Genomic DNA, 20,152 nt, shown 5'->3' on the forward strand with positions numbered 1-20,152 from the left:
GAGAACACACCACACTCCTCACAGACAGTGACCCGGAGGAAACCCACGCAGACACAGGGAGAACACACAACACTCCTCACAGACAGTCACCCAGAGGAAACCCACGCAGACACAGGGAGAACACACCACACACCTCACAGACAGTCACCCGGAGGAAACCCACGCAGACACAGAGAGAACACACCACACTCCTCACAGACAGTCACCCGGAGGAAACCCAAACAGACACAGAGAGAACACACCACACTCCTCACAGACAGTCACCCGGAGGAAACCCACGCAGACACAGGTAGTAGCATCACAATTATAAGGTTTTTGGGAAGTCTTATAAATGTGCTTCTGTAGTGAAGAGTAAATAACAGACAAGTAGAGTGTACCGTTTAGACAAAGGTAACCAAAACATTTCCGTTTGCAGGACGGAGAGTGTCAGGATTTAAGGATACATTAAATGTTACACAGAAGTCATTTATTTTTTCCAGCAAGGGTTTGAATTTTCATATTACTGACATTAAATTCATATGTACTTTAAATCTAATTAATTAGATTTTATCTAACTAATCTAATTATAACTCAAGGCAAATTACACATACCAGGTGTGCTACCCTTTAAAGGACCGGTTTATAACACAAATATCCAAGAACTGGAGCATTCCAGCCCTGTGAAGCACTGGTGCCCCCTCCAGGGTGTGTTCCTACCGTACGCTCAGTGATTCTGGGCAGGCTCCGGACCCACCGCAACCCATAACTGGATAAGGGTTGCAATGAATGAATGGAGCATTCCACCTTAAGTTAATCCATGTTTATTCACTACAAATGAGCTAATTATAATATATAGCTATTGTGGATCGCTATTGGGTCATTAGTCATTAGGGTCATTAGGGGTCATTAGTCATTAGGGTCATTAGTCTGCTGACCATGAAGCAAGACAACAAAAGAATGTAAATACAAAGCATTTTCATAAACAACAAGTTTATTTAAATAGATGTTTAAATCTGCAGATGTTTTCAGCTGGACAGTGACATCACACTTTCTTACTCCTCCGGATCATGGTGGTCCCTCCCACGGTCAGAGACTGAGGAAGAGACAGGAAACGTCACAAATAAAGAAATATAAACAGTCACTCTGCAGTTCTAAAATTACACACGGAAGTCCATCTGTTGCTCTGCATACGCTGCTCAGGACCCCCACAGAGCAGGTGTGATGTGGTGGTGAATCATTCTCAGCGCTGCAGTGACACTGACGTGGTGGTGGTGTGTTAGTGTGTGTTGTGCTGGTGTAGAGTGGATCAGACACAGCAGTGCTGCTGGAGTTTTTAAACAGTGAGTCCACTCTCTGTCCACTCTTATTTGTCCACCTTGTTGAGCTGTGTTTAGAGTGTTTGTTGTTTGAGTATGTGTGAGTGTGTGTGTGAGTGTGTGAGACATACACACCTCGATCATCTCTCCTCCTTTAATCTCCTGCATGTGTGAAAACTTCTCCGTCTGACAGATGAGTTTTCCTCCCTCCATCTTCACTGTGCACTGAGGAGAACACACAACTTCGTTTAGCATCATTAACTCTCTCTCTCTCACACACACACACACACACACACACACACACACACACACACACAAACACACACACAGCTTATCTCAGCTCACGTATTAGGAACTTATGGGCATTAATCAGAAGTGTGTTTATCTTCACCACAGGAACAGCTTCTGTTCTTCTGAGAATGATTTAAACAACCCGGAGGAAACCCACGCAGACACATGGAGAACACACCACACACCTCACAGACAGTCACCCGGAGGAAACCCACGCAGACACATGGAGAACACACCACATACCTCACAGACAGTCACCCGGAGGAAACCCACACAGACACATGAAGAACACACCACACACCTCACAGACAGTCACCCGGAGGAAACCCACACAGACACAGAGAGAACACACCACACTCCTCACAGACAGTCACCCGGAGGAAACCCATGCAGACACAGAGAGAACACACCACACTCCTCACAGAGAGTCACCCGGAGGAAACCCACGCAGACACAGGAAGAAAATCCAATCACTCAAATCAAACATTAAGAACATCTGAATCATTAAGGGGCGGCACAGTGGTGCAGCAGGTAGTTGTCGCAGTCACACAGCTCCAGGGGCCTGGAGGTTGTGGGTTCGATTCCCGCTCCGGGTGACTGTCTGTGAGGAGTGTGGTGTGTTCTCCCTGTGTCTGCGTGGGTTTCCTCCGGGTGCTCCGGTTTCCTCCCACAGTCCAAAAACACACGTTGGTAGGTGGATTGGCGACTCAAAAGTGTCCGTAGGTGTGAGTGTGTTGCCCTGTGAAGGACTGGCGCCCCCTCCAGGGTGTATTCCCGCCTTGCGCCCCATGATTCCAGGTAGGCTCTGGACCCACCGCGACCCTGAATTGGATAAGCGGTTACAGATAATGAATGAATGAATGAATGAATGAATAATTAAGAACAGATGAACATGTTGTCTCTCCTGTGGCTGTATGGCGGCCCGTTTGCTCTTGTCTCGGCCGTGGGAACTGTATGAAGTCAGACTGCTCCCTTTTATTCAAAGCTGGTTACTAATTTATTTCATGGTCAAAGCTGGGAGAACATGCTAAATGCTAGTTTTTTTTAACCCTCACTCACAAATCACTAGAAAGGAAAAAAGGCTAATGCTAATTGATGCTAGAAATATTTTTGCAACTGTCTGGGGTGTGTCTCAGGAACATACATTAAACTTTTTATTCACCTTGACCTTCAGGGCTTCTGTAGAGTCGTTATGAGGTTTGAGCAGAAATGTTTGGTCTTTGAGGGAAACATAACTGCACATGCCCATAGACCTGTTATTGTCCAGCCTCTACAAGCCGTGGTCAGAGAACGTGTCGCCTGATTGGACATCAGCACTGACCTTGAGTTTCTTTCCATCCATGGTGGTGATCTCGGCCTCTTTGCCGATGGTGAAGGAGTTGGTGACGGACTTCCCGGGAGTTTTGGACGTGATGATGAAGTCGTTGCCGTTCTGCTGGATCTCCGTCACCGGTTTGACGTCTTTGGCCAATTTAATGATGTCTTCTGGCAGAGCTGAGAGACAAGGGAAAGGAACGATGGACAGATGGAAGGACGGAAGGATTGGGTGGATCTCTTTAGATAGATGTCTTTTTATCCCCAGCATCAAAATAGTGAAAAATGAGAAAGGTTCCAGAGAAAATAAACAACTAGTGCACAATAATATTATAAACACTGAGATATAAAACAAACACACACAAAAAAACAATTACTAAATAACCAATAAAGTAAAAACATACATGAAAATGAATAATTATGCAAAGGAAGAAGAGGAAAGGAGCCTAAACCTCAACCTGTTTTAACAGGAGACGCACTCCAAGGCTCATTTTGACAGTTATTTTAATATGAGCTAGAATTCATACTGGTTTACACTGTGGTGTCCAGCAGGGGTCAGTGCTGCTGCCCGTTGTTACTCACAGATGGCCCTGAGGAACTCCTCGTAGTTCTCCTGCTCGTAAACCTGCCACGTTCCACTGAAGGCCATTTCTCCACAGTGTCCTTCACCACCAGGGGGCAGCGCTCAGCACACAAACACACACCGCACACAGCGTGAGGTCAGCACGGCGTGGGCCGCACACACACTCCGTCCAGGTACTTATAGCCCTGAGACCAGGCCTGGGCAATTATTAACATGTTTGTAGTGAAGCTGTTTACACAACACACAGGTCGTTCACATCTGGACTTTCACGACCTCGCAGCACATCTGCATGAGTTCGGTCAGTATCCTGTACATTACAGAGATTTCATTTATAGCATAATGAACAGTAGAGTGGTGTGTAAACACACAAACAAATAAACAGACAACACCCACAACAGAAGATAGTCACATGGATTAAGCCCCTCCCACAGGGGTTCCATGGATAAATAACCTTTAACCTGATCTTAAGCCTAATCCAGGGTTAAGTTTAGCCTGAGGGATTAATGTGGAAAAACTATAAAAAAAATATAAATAAAAGACTCTTTCTTTGATCTTTGTAATAATGTTGTCATTAGCTACTGTACTTGACTTTGATGTCTTGGTCTTGTGTCCTCAAAACCTCATTTACATATTCATTCACTCATTCATATACTCATTTACGTACACACTAAAGAAATCAATCACTTACGTACTCACGCTAATTTATACACACATGCTAATTTACATATACACTAAATCATTCACACACACATTTACTTATTCACACTCACTCACACACTCACTCACTCATACACTCGCTCACACACTCGCTCACTCACACTCGCTCACACACTCGCTCACTCATACACTCGCTCACTCATACACTCACTCATTCACATACACAGTCACTCACTCGCTCACATACACACTCGCTCACTAACACTCGCTCACTCATACACTCACTCATTCACATACACAGTCACTCACTCGCTCACATACTCACACACTCGCTCACTCACACTCACTCACTCATACACTCACTCATTCACATACACAGTCACTCACTCGCTCACATACTCACACACTCGCTCACTCACACTCGCTCACTCATACACTCACTCACTCATTCACATACACAGTCACTCACTCGCTCACATACTCACAAACTCGCTCACTCACACTCGCTCACTCATACACTCACTCACTCATACACTCACTCATTCACATACACAGTCACTCACTCGCTCACATACTCACACACTCGCTCACTCACACTCGCTCACTCATACACTCACTCATTCACATACACAGTCACTCACTCGCTCACATACTCACACACTCGCTCACTCACACTCACTCACTCATACACTCACTCATTCACATACACAGTCACTCACTCGCTCACATACTCACACACTCGCTCACTCACACTCACTCACTCATACACTCACTCATTCACATACACAGTCACTCACTCGCTCACTCACTCATACACTCACTCATTCACATACACAGTCACTCACTCGCTCACATACTCACACACTCGCTCACTCACACACTCACTTACACACTCACTCATTCACATACACAGTCATTCACTCACATACACACTCACCCACTCACTCACTTACTCACATACACAGTCACTCACTCACTCACTCACATACACACTCACTAACTCACTCACTCACTCACCCACATACACACTCACTCACTCACTCACTCACTCACATACACACTCACTAACTCACTCACTCACTCACCCACATACACACTCACTCACTCATTCACTCACTCACTCACATAGTCACTCACTCACTCACTCATTCACTCACTCACTCACATAGTCACTCACTCACTCACTCACATACACACTCACTAACTCACTCACTCACTCACCCACATACACACTCACTCACTCATTCACTCACTCACTCACATAGTCACTCACTCACTCACTCACATACACACTCACTAACTCACTCACTCACCCACATACACACTCACTCACTCACTCACTCACATAGTGAGTGTGTATGTGAGTGAGTGAGTGAGTGACTATGTGAGTGAGTGAGTGAGTGAGTGTGTATGTGGGTGAGTGAGTGAGTTAGTGAGTGTGTATGTGAGTGAGTGAGTGAGTGAGTTAGTGAGTGTGTATGTGAGTGAGTGAGTGAGTGACTAACTCACTCACTCACTCACCCACATACACACTCACTCACTCACTCACTCACTCATTCACTCACTCACATAGTCACTCACTCACTCACTCACATACACACTCACTAACTCACTCACTCACTCACCCACATACACACTCACTCACTCACTCACTCATTCACTCACTCACATAGTCACTCACTCACTCACATACACACTCACTAACTCACTCACTCACTCACCCACATACACACTCACTCACTCACTCACATAGTCACTCACTCACTCACTCACATACACACTCACTAACTCACTCACTCACTCACCCACATACACACTCACTCACTCATTCACTCACTCACATAGTCACTCACTCACTCACTCACTCACATACACACTCACTAACTCACTCACTCACTCACCCACATACACACTCACTCACTCACTCACTCATTCACTCACATCCTAAAGTTTATATTTGGCAGTATATTAGATGTTAAACTACCAGTCAAAAGTTTGAATACTCGAGATTTAAAAAAAAAAAAAAGAAAACATCCCACGTTTTTACGCAGAGAAACGGCCGAGTTCACCGCAAATTCTCCCGTGTTAAATTAACACTATTATAGTGTTAGAGAGTGTTGATGTAACACTGGAGAATTTACCGTGTGGTTTGAGTTGTGTGGAGCGTGTCCCTGAGCCTGAGGTCAGAGCCGATGGACGAGAGGTGGACGACCCTGTGGACAGTTTACTCTTTGAGCTGCACTGAGAAAACCCTGCCTTTGCGTAATGCACTAGTTTTATTGCAGTTTGGACAGACGCAGGTTTTAAAACCATTCTGGAGCGCAGGCTCTTCCAGATTTAGCTGAACGCTGTGAACACGGTCACACCACTAGAGCTCGGTAATCAGGTCTCAGAATTAATTTCTGAAATTATAACTCTCCAGAATGTGTTACAGAAAAATACTGTGCATTTACTATTACATTTGATTCTAGAATAAAAGTCTTATATAAAAATGACATAAAGTATTTCCAGAATAAAAGTCAGATGCCTTTACGAAGACTGAGAGAAAACAAAGACAAAATCAACTATTTACACACAATAACATGTTTATTTCAATTCAATGTCTCTCTTTCTCCCACAAACACAAAGGAATGCACACAAAATCAAAACATAAAACCACACTTCAAACAAAAACCAAGGCCTTTCACAGAAAAAAAGTCCAGGGGTATTTTCTCAGTCAGGGATTAGGGCTAGTCCTGGACTAAACAGCTTTTTCAATTGTGATTTTCCCATCAAAGGACAATATTGTGTAGGACTAGACTTAACCCCCCCCTAATGTTCAGCTAAAGGCTGATTTATACGTCTGAGTAGATTCACACTTTCAGAACCTCAGCTACACATTGCTGTTCTGATCCGTTAGCTGAGAGTGATCCTCAGTTACAGTTTATAGACTAAACCGCTCTTTACTTCTCCTGAGTTTCTCCCGCTTCCGTTCATCACACAAATCTGAAGAGTGGTTTAGATGCTGCCCCCTAGTGCCCACGTTCATGAGTGACTGTCTGCGTGTGACGCTGTGTAGGTTCGCAGATACACAGACGTATAAACCAGTCTTAGGGCCGAAACATATGGAAGGCCGCTGGGCTCAAAAAACGTTGGATTCAGTGTGTTAACACAGAGTATTATTTGGAGTTAACACGCACATATATTTACATGTTAATGTGTTTTGAACTTGTTAACATGATAATATTTTGCATTTTAACACGTTCAGTTTATGTATTTGTGTGTCTTCGCTGTTGGGAATCATGATGTTTGTGAATTATGATGCTTTACTGCCACCTACTGGTGTATAACGTTACTGCTGAAACAACATATAGCCTTAACTTACCATATAATGAAAATAGTCCCGTGTTTAATGTTTGGAACGACGTCTTTTGTGAGATTTTGTATAAATATTAATACATTACATTATTGAACAGTTTAAAGCATATATTATTTTAAAGCATTAAGCATAACACATCACACATATTTCATTGGCTGCTCCCTATTTAGGGGTTAATACCTTTAAGTCATTGTCCACTGAAGACATGGGATTGAAGTAGCCATAGGTAAGCCTTCAGCTCTACTATGTATAAGTAATTAACATGTAATGAAAGGGGTATGTTCACACAGGATTTATGTTTTGTTGTCAGCTGTAATGTGTGATGTGAGTCCTGTTATGTATATGTAAGTATGCCCGGGTGTGAGGCCTCCCATTGGCGGAAACCTTAAAAAGTACATAAATATGTTCTTTTTGGTCACAACATCACAACGAAATTTTACGTGTTAACATGAATGTGTCAATATGTTTTGAGCCCAATGGCCTTCCATAGAAACATATTTCACGCAAGGAGCTACGCAGACTGGATTGTTATTCAATTCAATTTAAATTGTAAATTCAATTGTTACTAGTAAAATTTCAATTGTCATTAGTGAAAATTTAGAATTTCTTTATTTTAGAATGAACACACACTAAACTGTAAAAACCTAATGTTTTCTTGTTGCAAACGTGTCTCAGTGTTATCAGAGACACCGCCTGACCACGTCTGCACTTTACAATGGTGTCTCTGCTAACGCTCCCTTTCAGTCTGTTATTCTACTTCTACATCTCACACAGTTCCCACTCCCCCACAAGCCCCCTCTACATGTGCATGGCGTCTGCGCGCGGCTTCTCGCCGTATTTGTAGACGCTGACCGTGACGTTGACCGTCTGCGAGCCGTACGAGTTCCTCGCAAACACGCTGTAGTTCCCAGAATCCTCCATGGTCACGAAGCTGATGGTCAGGGTGGACGTCTTCTTGTCGTTGGCGATGTGAAACTGACCTGCGGAGGAAATCTCACGCTCATTTTTCAACCAGAACACCTCTGGCATGGGATCTCCCTCTGTAACACATGTCAGACACAGAGTCTGAGAGAGGGAGAGACAGAGAGAGAGAGAGGGGGGAGAGAGGGAGAGAGGGAGAGAGAGAGAGAGAGAGAGAGAGAGGGAGAGAGAGGGGGGAGAGAGGGAGAGAGAGAGAGAGAGGGAGAGAGAGGGGGGAGAGAAAGGGAGAGAGGGAGAGAGAGAGAGAGAGACAGAGAGAGGGGGGGGGGTGGAGAGACAGAGAGAGTGAGGGGGGGGGGGGTTATATTAATCTCTGTTCTGATGTGTACTTGTGTATTGTGCCTTATTCCTAAACACTCCTTTATAACTTCAGCACAAATGTATGGAGAGACAGAGAGAGAGAGAGAGAGAGAGAGAGAGAGAGTGTACCTTTCCTTCCTCTATGGCCACGACGTCTGGTAGCCCCTTGGTGACTCTGGCTCGGTCTGAGAACAGAAAAAAGCCTCTGTGGTTGTTGTTTACATTGTGTTCACTTGTTTACTGCTACACTCTTGGACACTGATGTATGCAGAGCATTTGACCCCTAGTAGAACACAAGGACCTCCTGGTTAAATATTCTGAACACAGGTCACCCCCAAACCCCTGATTTACACTGATGTAAATATCGCCTTTGTCCTGCGGTGTCTGTAGTGTCTCTGTGTCTTTGGTGTGTGTATAGTGTGGTGTCCACTGGTGTCCCATTCCCTCAGGTGTACTTACTTCTCTCAGCGATGGCCACTTGCCTGGGGAAAGGGAAGAAACGAAGAGGTGGTGAGCTGAGCTCGTGAATCCAGGTGAGAACTCCAAACACAGGTGTGTTCCAGTCCTGACCCTTACCTGAGCCTCTGGTGTTCCAGCAGAGCGTCCGCGAAGGCTTCAGGGGACACAGAGCAGAGAGAAGAGTGAGTTAATGATCCCTGGTCATTCTCAGACCCCCGTGGCATTGCTCTGGACCCCCAGGTTCATTAGGAACCCAGATTTGGTTTTGTTTTTGGCTGATTTACAAAAGGCCGGAGTTTTATATCCAGCAGATGGCGCTGTTGCACCAGTGTCTGTGCTATGACTGTGTCTGGTGTTGGGCATGGGGACAGTCAGTCAGGGGTGTTTGCTGCGTGGTGTCTATGGGGTTTGTGTCCTTGTGTCTCTTTGTGCATGTTCTGTAGGGTCCTACAGGGTTCTATAGGGTTCTAAAACATATGTACCCTACTTTATATGTCTACTTTTTCTCCCTGTGACAGTGCTTTATGAACAGCATTAGGATTTTTATGCGTATGGACAGGGTTCCAGGGGTTTGTCCTTTGCTTTGTCCAGCCACTGCCTCAGAGAGCTGTCCCCCCGGTCATGTCCCTCTGGAGATAGAGGTGTTAATGTACCTTGTCCAGATAAGTCCAGGGAGCGTCTGTGTGTCTCCTGCCCATCGAACATCTCCACCGTGTATCTGCCCTTGTCGTTCTCTGTGGGGTTGAATATCTCCACCCAGACCTTCTGCATGCTGCAGCCCGGCTTCGCCCTCTGCTCCTCATCCATCCTCTTCTCTCTGTCTCACACATTCACACAGCATTACCATGTAGTTCCAAATTAATAACAAATAAGTCTCAGAGCCGAGAGTCTCAGCACACGATCTCTGGACATAAGGAACTCACTTGAAGAACCAGCTGGTTTTCATGTCGCTCAGATAGTACTTCAGAGAGCAGTAAAGTTTAAATCCCTCCGCTGTGCTCTGGACTTCCAGGGGTCCGGCCGAGAGAGCTGCAGATCACAGAGAGAGAGAGAGAGAGCTGTCAGTGCTCTGTAAATGTCTCATTAGTACTGTGGTTGAACGTGTGTGTGTGTGTGTGTGTGTGTGGGCTGACCGTACCGCACTGTTTGCTGAGCCGCTGCATCAGTCGCTCAAACTCTGAAAGAACAACAGGAAAATCATAAGAAAAATGAAGAGATTTGTGTTTGAAAAAGAACACAGTCGCACCCTGGACACAGCAGGGGGTTCTGATAGAGTCTCACCTCCGTCCACTAACTCCAGTACGGTCTCGTCCTCCCCTCGGCTGTCGGACACCACCGCTCTGTACACACCTGCTTCTTTCCTCGTCACCTGTCGGACCCAAATACTCACTGACCACAGGCTGGACACAAGTGGACACTCCTCAAAGGAGTCAATCTCCACTGACGACACCGAACTCAAACACTGGGCTGCTCTGGAGCAGCTGCACATGAGTCTAAAGTCACTATACTTCTTTAAAGACGAGAACTAGGACTAAATGTTTTACACGTTTCATCAACGCCGTTGCCAGGGCGATAATGCTCAAAGAATCATATCTTTGGGAGTCGACTCCTCTTCACTATCTTTGTTCACTGTCACTGTTTCCGTGAGGAAGAAAGAGGGTTGACTCATGCAGTTTTAAACCAAAATCTCCTCCTTTTCCCACACAATCCTGAGACACAGCGGCAGATACCGCGGGGAGTTCTCTGAGCTGTCTGTAAAATGAGTTCAGAGTGAACAGAGCGAGAGCAGCTGGAGTCGACTCCCAAAGAGTCGATTTTTGAGCGTCTGGGAATCGTTCGTATCAACTGTCGGTCAGTGATTCACAGAGTTGAATCTTTTGGAGTCGACTCAGTCTAGGTTTGCGGTTTGCTTTGAAATATAAATGTAAATGTTGTATAAATGCAGAATGTATCTGAAAAAACGTGGCCAAATTCCTTTCAAAATTCTGAATGGTAATGTTTATAAATGTAACATAAATTATAACCCATTGTTTATGAAAGTTAGTAATAAATAATCCCAGTAAACAATTAGTCGTTGATTCAACGTTGAAATAACGTAATGACTGCCGTCTAATCAACGTTATCTTAAGATTGAAAACGAAAGTTGAAAAGACGTCCAAACACAGACATTGAAAAGACGACTATTAGACGTATTTTGGACGTCCATTGACGTTATTAATTGGTCCCGAAATAAATTACTTGTATAAAACGCGTTTTGGACGTCCACTGACGTTATCGATTGGTCACCACTTAACTAACTTATTAAGATGGATTTTGGACGTCCATTGACGTTTAAAATATGTCCTTGACGGACAGACTACTTTTAGACCTATTTTGAACGTCCAGTGACGTTCCTCGTTTACAGGGATACCTCTAACATATTAAACTCTTTAAAAATAAATGAGTAAAATGTATTTATTTATAAATATAACGGACGAAAACTACACTACAATGTTTTTAGATTTGCTGACTAACAATAAATAAATTAGCCGCCAAATCTAACACCAGCCCCTGACCATCAGATCCTCACAGCTATGTTCCCAGTGTGGAGATGTGTGTGGAGCGGTACCTGAGGAACGGTGAAGGTGCTGAGTCCAGATGAGTCTAATGCACCCGGAGTGACCTCCGCTCCGTCTTTAAACCACTTCAGCTTTGTGTCCTTCGTCACGTTCATCACCTGTGTGTGAGGGGGCAACTTTACAGACTTTTACTGAACACAAGTCCATTCTTCGTGTCCTTGGTGTTAACAAACAGCCATGGATTTGAAACCAAACTGAGCTGGACCACACTGACCAGAGCATCGACACCTTTAGTGCTGTTCATGCAGAGGACTGAATAGCACCCCCTTGTGTTGAGGTTCCTAAAGGCGAGAGTGCGAGTGGGGACCTAGAATCTAGAAACACACACAGACTGAGGTGAGGAATGAATGTGTTTAAATGACCTTGCACTTCAGGATCATCTCACAGTCCTCCGTCACCGTCCAGGACAGCTCCTCCTCAAAGTGGGGCCCTGCAGATCACAACAAACAAACAAACAAACAAACAAACAAACAAACACAGCACATTTTAGAGAATTCTGCTCTTTTCACTCAGTGAGGTGTGGAACAGTGGAACTGTGTTCTCTAGAGTGATGGAGTTCCTCTGGTGTGTGGAACAGTGGAACTGTGTTCTCTGAAGTGATGGAGTTCCTCTGGTGTGTGGAACAGTGGAACTGTGTTCTCTGGAGTGATGGGGTTCCTCTGGTGTGTGGAACAGTGGAAATGTGTTCTCTGGAGTGATGGGGTTCCTCTGGTGCGTGGAACAGTGGAAGTGTGTTCTCTAGAGTGATGGAGTTCCTCTGGTGTGTGGAACAGTGGAAGTGTGTTCTCTAGAGTGATGGAGTTCCTCTGGTGTGTGGAACAGTGGAACTGTGTTCTCTGAAGTGATGGAGTTCCTCTGGTGTGTGGAACAGTGGAACTGTGTTCTCTGGAGTGATGGGGTTCCTCTGGTGTGTGGAACAGTGGAAATGTGTTCTCTGGAGTGATGGGGTTCCTCTGGTGCGTGGAACAGTGGAAGTGTGTTCTCTAGAGTGATGGAGTTCCTCTGGTGTGTGGAACAGTGGAAGTGTGTTCTCTAGAGTGATGGGGTTCCTCTGGTGTGTGGAACAGTGGAACTGTGTTCTCTGGAGTGATGGAGTTCCTCTGGTGCGTGGAACAGTGGAACTGTGTTCTCTGGAGTGATGGGGTTCCTCTGGTGCGTGGAACAGTGGAACTGTGTTCTCTGGAGTGATGGGGTTCCTCTGGTGCGTGGAACAGTGGAAGTGTGTTCTCTAGAGTGATGGGGTTCCTCTGGTGTGTGGAACAGTGGAACTGTGTTCTCTGGAGTGATGGAGTTCCTCTGGTGCGTGGAACAGTGGAACTGTGTTCTCTGGAGTGATGGGGTTCCTCTGGTGCGTGGAACAGTGGAACTGTGTTCTCTGGAGTGATGGGGTTCCTCTGGTGCGTGGAACAGTGGAACTGTGTTCTCTGGAGTGATGGGGTTCCTCTGGTGCGTGGAACAGTGGAACTGTGTTCTCTGGAGTGATGGGGTTCCTCTGGTGCGTGGAACAGTGGAACTGTGTTCTCTGGAGTGATGGAGTTCCTCTGGTGTGTGGAACTGTGTTCTCTGGAGTGATGGAGTTCCTCTGGTGTGTGGAACAGTGGAACTGTGTTCTCTGGAGTGATGGGGTTCCTCTGGTGTGTGGAACAGTGGAACTGTGTTCTCTGGAGTGATGGGGTTCCTCTGGTGTGTGGAACAGTGGAACTGTGTTCTCTGGAGCGATGGGGTTCCTCTGGTGTGTGGAACAGTGGAACTGTGTTCTCTGGAGTGATGGAGTTCCTCTGGTGCGTGGAACAGTGGAACTGTGTTCTCTGGAGTGATGGGGTTCCTCTGGTGCGTGGAACAGTGGAACTGTGTTCTCTGGAGTGATGGGGTTCCTCTGGTGCGTGGAACAGTGGAACTGTGTTCTCTGGAGTGATGGGGTTCCTCTGGTGCGTGGAACAGTGGAACTGTGTTCTCTGGAGTGATGGGGTTCCTCTGGTGCGTGGAACAGTGGAACTGTGTTCTCTGGAGTGATGGAGTTCCTCTGGTGTGTGGAACTGTGTTCTCTGGAGTGATGGAGTTCCTCTGGTGTGTGGAACAGTGGAACTGTGTTCTCTGGAGTGATGGGGTTCCTCTGGTGTGTGGAACAGTGGAACTGTGTTCTCTGGAGTGATGGGGTTCCTCTGGTGTGTGGAACAGTGGAACTGTGTTCTCTGGAGTGATGGGGTTCCTCTGGTGTGTGGAACAGTGGAACTGTGTTCTCTGGAGTGATGGGGTTCCTCTGGTGTGTGGAACAGTGGAACTGTGTTCTCTGGAGTGATGGGGTTCCTCTGGTGCGTGGAACAGTGGAACTGTGTTCTCTGGAGTGATGGAGTTCCTCTGGTGTGTGGAACTGTGTTCTCTGGAGTGATGGAGTTCCTCTGGTGTGTGGAACTGTGTTCTCTGGAGTGATGGGGTTCCTCTGGTGTGTGGAACAGTGGAACTGTGTTCTCTGGAGTGATGGGGTTCCTCTGGTGTGTGGAACAGTGGAACTGTGTTCTCTGGAGTGATGGGGTTCCTCTGGTGTGTGGAACAGTGGAACTGTGTTCTCTGGAGTGATGGAGAACACAGAACCCCCTGCCACACCCCCCACCCCCCACCCGCTGTTTGAACAGCTTTGGCGATGGCTCTGCACTAAATACAACTTGGAATAAAACAATGATGTTCTTATACGATCTCATAGGCTGGAAAACAGACAGAAACCTGGCAACCCTGAGAGCGCTGTTGACCCGGACACTCACCTGCACGTTTCGTCCAGTGCCGTCTGTTGGCCTTTGACCTGGCCAGGGTCTCCCTGAACTCTGTGAATGTGGGGAAACAGGACACATGTCAGTGCTGTAACTAACACTGGACTTTACCCAGAATTACACCCCCACCCCCCAGCTCTGGACTACTGCCCCCTCGGCTCAGACCACACCTCGTATCTCCAGTTCCCTTTACTCCACTCTGATTGGAGGTTAATGGATAAAGGTTTTGGAGCGTTTCTATTGATCCATTCCTCCAGGATCATTAGCATATCATAAAGAAGCCTGACCAATGAGACGCCTGACCAGTGGTCAGCTGCTGAAGGGGGAGGAGCTTTAATCATTTCCTACAAAGATATTTCAATTGATTTCATTTTTCTACATCATTTGATTTCATGAGGAATGGACCAATAGAAACGCGCCAAAACGAAAATAAAAATAAAGCCTTTTTACATTGGCTTCCACTGAAAGTTGAGAAGGGTTTGAGATACGTGTTTGTTCTGGACAGTTCTCCTTTTAATGACAGGCACCACCGAGGTCCAGAACAAAGTTCGGCCCACCAGCTTCAGGCCATTTGAACCTGAGGAACGTTCTGGACATACTCTGATCGACCAGGACGAGTGTGAACTGGTTCTTCGCTCGACCGTCCTTCAGCTGAGCCGTATACGAGCCTTCGTCCTCTTCCCTCAGCTCGTCAAACACTATCTCCACCAGCCCACTGGCCCGGTCAAAGCCCAGCCTCCGACCCTGAACACACACACACACACACACACACACACACACACACAGAGTGAAACAAACACTATCTCCACCAGCCCACTGGCCCTGTCTAAACCCAGCCTCCGACCCTGAACACACACACACTCACACACACACACACACACACACACACACACACACACACACACACACACACATAAAATCCCTCTCTGTGTGTGCAGTGTGTATTACGGGAGTGCTGGTCATCTCTTTGTCGTTGAGGATCATGCGGAGCTCAGCGGCGCTGGACAGAGGCTCGGTCTGGAGCCACAGCCGAACAAAACCCTGCTCCGACACCTCCACCTGCCAGCCTTCGGACCTCAGACCAATCACTACACACACATACACCCACACACACACACACACACACACACACACACATGAGAACTGTGTTTCCCTTCAGGACTATACATTTTTTAAAAGCATACAGAATTACAGTAAACACAGTAAAAATAGAATGAATATGTTCTATAAAGCAGTGTCTGTGTTGTGAGCGAGTGTAGAGTCAACACACACACACACACACACACACACACACACACACACACACACACACACACACACACACACACACTGGTCTTTATATTTGTTTTTGAGTTAAATAATCTCTAACTGCTCTGATAAACAGTGTTTATATTTCCTCAGGTGCGTAAAACTAAATGAGCTCTGTTCTGATTGGCTGCCCTGTATTTTTGACGTGTGTGTGTGTGTGTGTGTGTGTTTGAATATCCCCCGACCCAGAAATAAAAGCCCTTTCACTCACAGGGGTTCCTGACTTGCCAGCTCTGCTCCATCAGCTGCTGCAGATCTGAGAGAGGAAACACAATCATTCCATCAGACTCAATCTCCCACAACACCCCCTGATCCCCCTCCCCTCCCCTCCCCCCGACCTCCCCCTGAGCTGAGTGTGGGGCGATGAAGGTCAGGAACAGTGACGTACCCTCGGAGGTGAAGTTGAAGCTGGAGGAGATGTGAGGTTTGTCGGTCATCTCTGCGGTGTACAGCCCCAGATCGTCCTCCGAGGCAGCGGTGAAGGTCAGAATGGATCTGGACACAAACACCTCTCTCTGTAAATCTGTAGGACATTGTTCCTAAGGGCTACATGACAGTTAAATAACCCTTTCATCACAACAGGCACAGTGTCCCTCCTGGACACTGGGGAAAGGGGTGAACAAAGTATGCAGAGCAACAGGTAGACCACAGCCTGTGAGTGGACAGTAAAGGTAGGCTTTAATGTTGTGGCTGTTGTGGCTGTGTGTATGTTCTGTACTTGTCCTGCTTTGTCTCCACATGAGCTCGTCCTGCGTCGATGGCCTCTCCGTAGTTCTTACTCCACTGGAACCGAGGTTCTTCGCCCGTCTCCGGCGCTTGCAAGCTCAGGAAGATGAAGCCGTCGTCGTCTACGCCCACCTCTATGTCCTTGGTTCCTGTGAGGGACGGGAGGGGACGGGGACGGACACAGGAGCGGAGGTACATTCACAGTTCAGCTGCAGCTTTAATCGCTGGGTTCCACTCTCACTTCACACTCTAAAGCAGAGAAACAGACCTGGTCTGGTCTGAGCGGGGACCGGGTCGGTGGGCGGTGAGGGGCGTCCCACTCCGGAGTTACTGACCGCACGCACGCGCAGACGATAAACCTGACCAGCCCTCAGTCCACACACCTGACAACACACAGCACAGCATCTTTACATCACACACTGGTTGGAGAGAAATGAGCCCCCACCACCCACTTACCTTTAAGTAAGTGTCTGTGATTGGCTGCTGAGTCACTGGAGTCCAGTCCTCTGACTCCTCCCCCTCACTCAGCTCCACTACATAACCACTGATTTCTGATTGGCCTTTGTACAGTGGCTCCGCCCACATCAGCACCAGAGACTCACACCTCACTTCCCTCAGCTGCAGATCATACGGGCAGCCTGCAGGGGGCAGGAGAACGGGTCTGAGTCTCAGAAGATTCGGCCATCCATCCATACGTCCATCCTATTCAACCATCCATCCATCCTATACATTCATCCATCCATCCTATTTATCCATCATCCATCCTATCCATCCATCCATCCATCCTATTCAATCATCCATCCTATTCATTCATACATCCATCCATCCATCCATCAGTCCTATTCATCCATCATCATTCCTATTCAATCATCCATCCATCCTATTCAATCATCCATCCATCCTATTCATTCATACATCCATCCATCCATCAGTCCTATTCATTCATTCATCCATCCATCCTATTCAATCATTCATCCATCCTATTCATTCATCCATCCATCAGTTCTATTCACCCATCAATCCTATTCATTCATTCATCCTATTCATCCTATTCATCCATCCATCAGTCCTATACATTCATTCATCTATCCTATTCATTCATTCATCCTATTCATCCTATTCATCCATCCATCAGTCCTATACATTCATTCATCTATCCTATTCATTCATCCATCCATCCATCCATCCATCCATCCATCCATCCATCCAATTCATTCATTCATTCAATAATTCATTCATTCATTCATTCATTCATCCTACACATCCATCCATACATCCTATTCATTCATCCATCCGTCAGTCCTATTCATCCATCCATCCTATACATTCATCCATCCATCCTATTCATTCATCCATCCATCCATTTATTCATTCATCTATCCATCAGTCCTATTCATTCATCTATCCATCAGTCCTATTCATTCATCCATCCATCCATCCTATACATTCATCCACCCATCCTATTCATTCATCCACCCATCAGTCCTATTCATCCATCCATCCATCCATCCCATGCATTCATTCATTCTTCCTATTCATTCATCCATCCATCAGTCCTATTCATCCATCCATCCTATACATTCATCCATCCATCCTATTCATTCATCCATTCATCCTATACATTCATTCATCGATCCTATTCATCCATCCATCCATTCATCCATCCATCCATCCATCATCCAATTCATTCATTCATTCATCCTATACATTCATCTATCCATCAGTCCTATTCATCCATCCATCCTACACATTCACTCATCCATCCTATTCATTCATACATCAGTCTCCACTAATCCATCCATAATTTTTCAGCTATCTATCTATCTATCTATCTATCTATCTATCTATCTATCTATCTATCTATCTATCATGTCAGATCATCCCTTCCTGTGCGCGGTGAGGCTGCTCTGTGTGTAATGAGGCCTGTTGGTGAAGGGCGAACGTTTCTGAAGGGGCCAGTGTTTGGCAGCCTCCCATTCTGGCAGTGAATAGCTGTGTGTGTGTGTGTGTGTGTGTGTGTGTGTGTGTTAAAACTCCTCTCAGTTGCCAGATAAATAAAAAAACCCTCTTAATGCCAGTGTGCCATCACCGGGGACAAATACAGGAAAAATAATAGGCTTTATCGACCGGTATCCTACAGCGGCTTTCTCTCTCTCACACACACACACACACACACACACACACACACACACCGCAGCTACAGCAGGATAACAAACAATAATTATGCACTCGGCTGGAATGAAATATCCTGTGTTGTGCAGCAGTTAATTCAGGTTTAAATTATCCCGCTCCAGGAGTCTGCTTTGTGGAGTTAACAGCCGACTCCTGTCTCCGTACCTTCATTAACAGAACCAGCGCCAGCGTCCCGATACACACCAGCAGCCTCAGAGTCCTCTCTCTGTGACAGAGGGAATAAATCTCCTACCCTCGGCTTTAACAGGGCCCTGTCTCTCCTCCGAGTTTATGGTGGAGGGTTTAAAGGGCCCATATCTCACGTTTCTCACGCAGATTATTTTTCATCACAGAGGCCCATGCTCTTGTGTTCATTCATTTTAAAAACAACTCTTTTCCAGCCTCTTTTCACAACTCATGTACAAACTGGTTGTTTCAGTTACTGTGCCTTTAAGACTCTGTCCACACGGATGCAGGTATTTTTAAAAACATAGCCCTCCCCGAGGTGGAGATTTGTGAAAACTGTTGTCAGTGTCGTCGTGTTTGCGGCAAAACTGATCTTTTCTAAAACACACAGCGCGTCTGTCTCTGTCTGAAACTCAAACAGCTCCTCTCTCCCTCTACAGTGAACTACATCAGTCACAAACTACACTGTACACACACAGCTCCTCGCTCCCTCTACAGTGAACTACATCAGTCACAAACTACACTGTACACACACAGCTCCTCTCTCCCTCTACAGTGAACTACATCAGTAACAAACTACACTGTACACACACAGCTCCTCTCTCCCTCTACAGTGAACTACATCAGTCACAAACTACACTGTACACACACAGCTCCTCGCTCCCTCTACAGTGAACTACATCAGTCACAAACTACACTGTACACACACAGCTCCTCGCTCCCTCTACAGTGAACTACATCAGTCACAAACTACACTGTACACACACAGCTCCTCGCTCCCTCTACAGTGAACTACATCAGTCACAAACTACACTGTACACACACAGCTCCTCACTCTCTCTACAGTGAACTACATCAGTCACAAACTACACTGTACACACACAGCTCCTCGCTCCCTCTACAGTGAACTACATCAGTCACAAACTACACTGTACACACACAGCTCCTCACTCTCTCTACAGTGAACTACATCAGTCACAAACTACACTGTACACACACAGCTCCTCACTCTCTCTACAGTGAACTACATCAGTCACAAACTACACTGTACACACACAGCTCCTCGCTCCCTCTACAGTGAACTACATCAGTCACAAACTACACTGTACACACACAGCTCCTCACTCCCTCTACAGTGAA

At 46.2% G+C, this 20,152-nt stretch overlaps 2 protein-coding genes across 2 annotated transcripts in view; both read right to left on the reverse strand.

The window, feature by feature from the left end:
* Positions 1-961: 961 nt before the first annotated feature.
* fabp10a (fatty acid binding protein 10a, liver basic) lies at positions 962-3,641 on the reverse strand. Its single transcript, XM_066682462.1, has 4 exons — positions 3,482-3,641; positions 2,907-3,079; positions 1,430-1,519; positions 962-1,071 (listed from the first exon to the last, which is right to left on the reverse strand). The coding sequence occupies exons 1-4, from the start codon at positions 3,546-3,548 to the stop codon at positions 1,021-1,023; spliced, it is 381 nt and encodes a 126-aa protein (XP_066538559.1). The 5' UTR covers positions 3,549-3,641; the 3' UTR covers positions 962-1,020.
* Positions 3,642-8,295: 4,654 nt separating this feature from the next.
* Positions 8,296-20,152, reverse strand: part of myom3 (myomesin 3) — a 31,241-nt gene continuing 19,384 nt past the window's right edge. The window contains exons 14-31 of the mRNA XM_066678171.1: positions 17,111-17,292; positions 16,923-17,037; positions 16,647-16,803; positions 16,317-16,423; positions 16,140-16,184; positions 15,569-15,708; positions 15,220-15,364; positions 14,615-14,674; positions 12,218-12,285; positions 11,846-11,953; positions 10,519-10,606; positions 10,376-10,414; positions 10,161-10,266; positions 9,891-10,054; positions 9,355-9,391; positions 9,238-9,260; positions 8,908-8,963; positions 8,296-8,562 (exon numbers count right to left, since the gene is read on the reverse strand). Of these exons, the coding sequence (XP_066534268.1) occupies positions 8,296-8,562; positions 8,908-8,963; positions 9,238-9,260; positions 9,355-9,391; positions 9,891-10,054; positions 10,161-10,266; positions 10,376-10,414; positions 10,519-10,606; positions 11,846-11,953; positions 12,218-12,285; positions 14,615-14,674; positions 15,220-15,364; positions 15,569-15,708; positions 16,140-16,184; positions 16,317-16,423; positions 16,647-16,803; positions 16,923-17,037; positions 17,111-17,292 (1,907 nt within the window). The remainder of the gene's footprint in view (positions 8,563-8,907; positions 8,964-9,237; positions 9,261-9,354; positions 9,392-9,890; positions 10,055-10,160; positions 10,267-10,375; positions 10,415-10,518; positions 10,607-11,845; positions 11,954-12,217; positions 12,286-14,614; positions 14,675-15,219; positions 15,365-15,568; positions 15,709-16,139; positions 16,185-16,316; positions 16,424-16,646; positions 16,804-16,922; positions 17,038-17,110; positions 17,293-20,152) is intronic.

The sequence above is a fragment of the Hoplias malabaricus genome, chromosome 1, assembly GCF_029633855.1.
Source record: "Hoplias malabaricus isolate fHopMal1 chromosome 1, fHopMal1.hap1, whole genome shotgun sequence".
In the NCBI taxonomy this organism is placed as follows: Eukaryota; Metazoa; Chordata; class Actinopteri; order Characiformes; family Erythrinidae; genus Hoplias; species Hoplias malabaricus.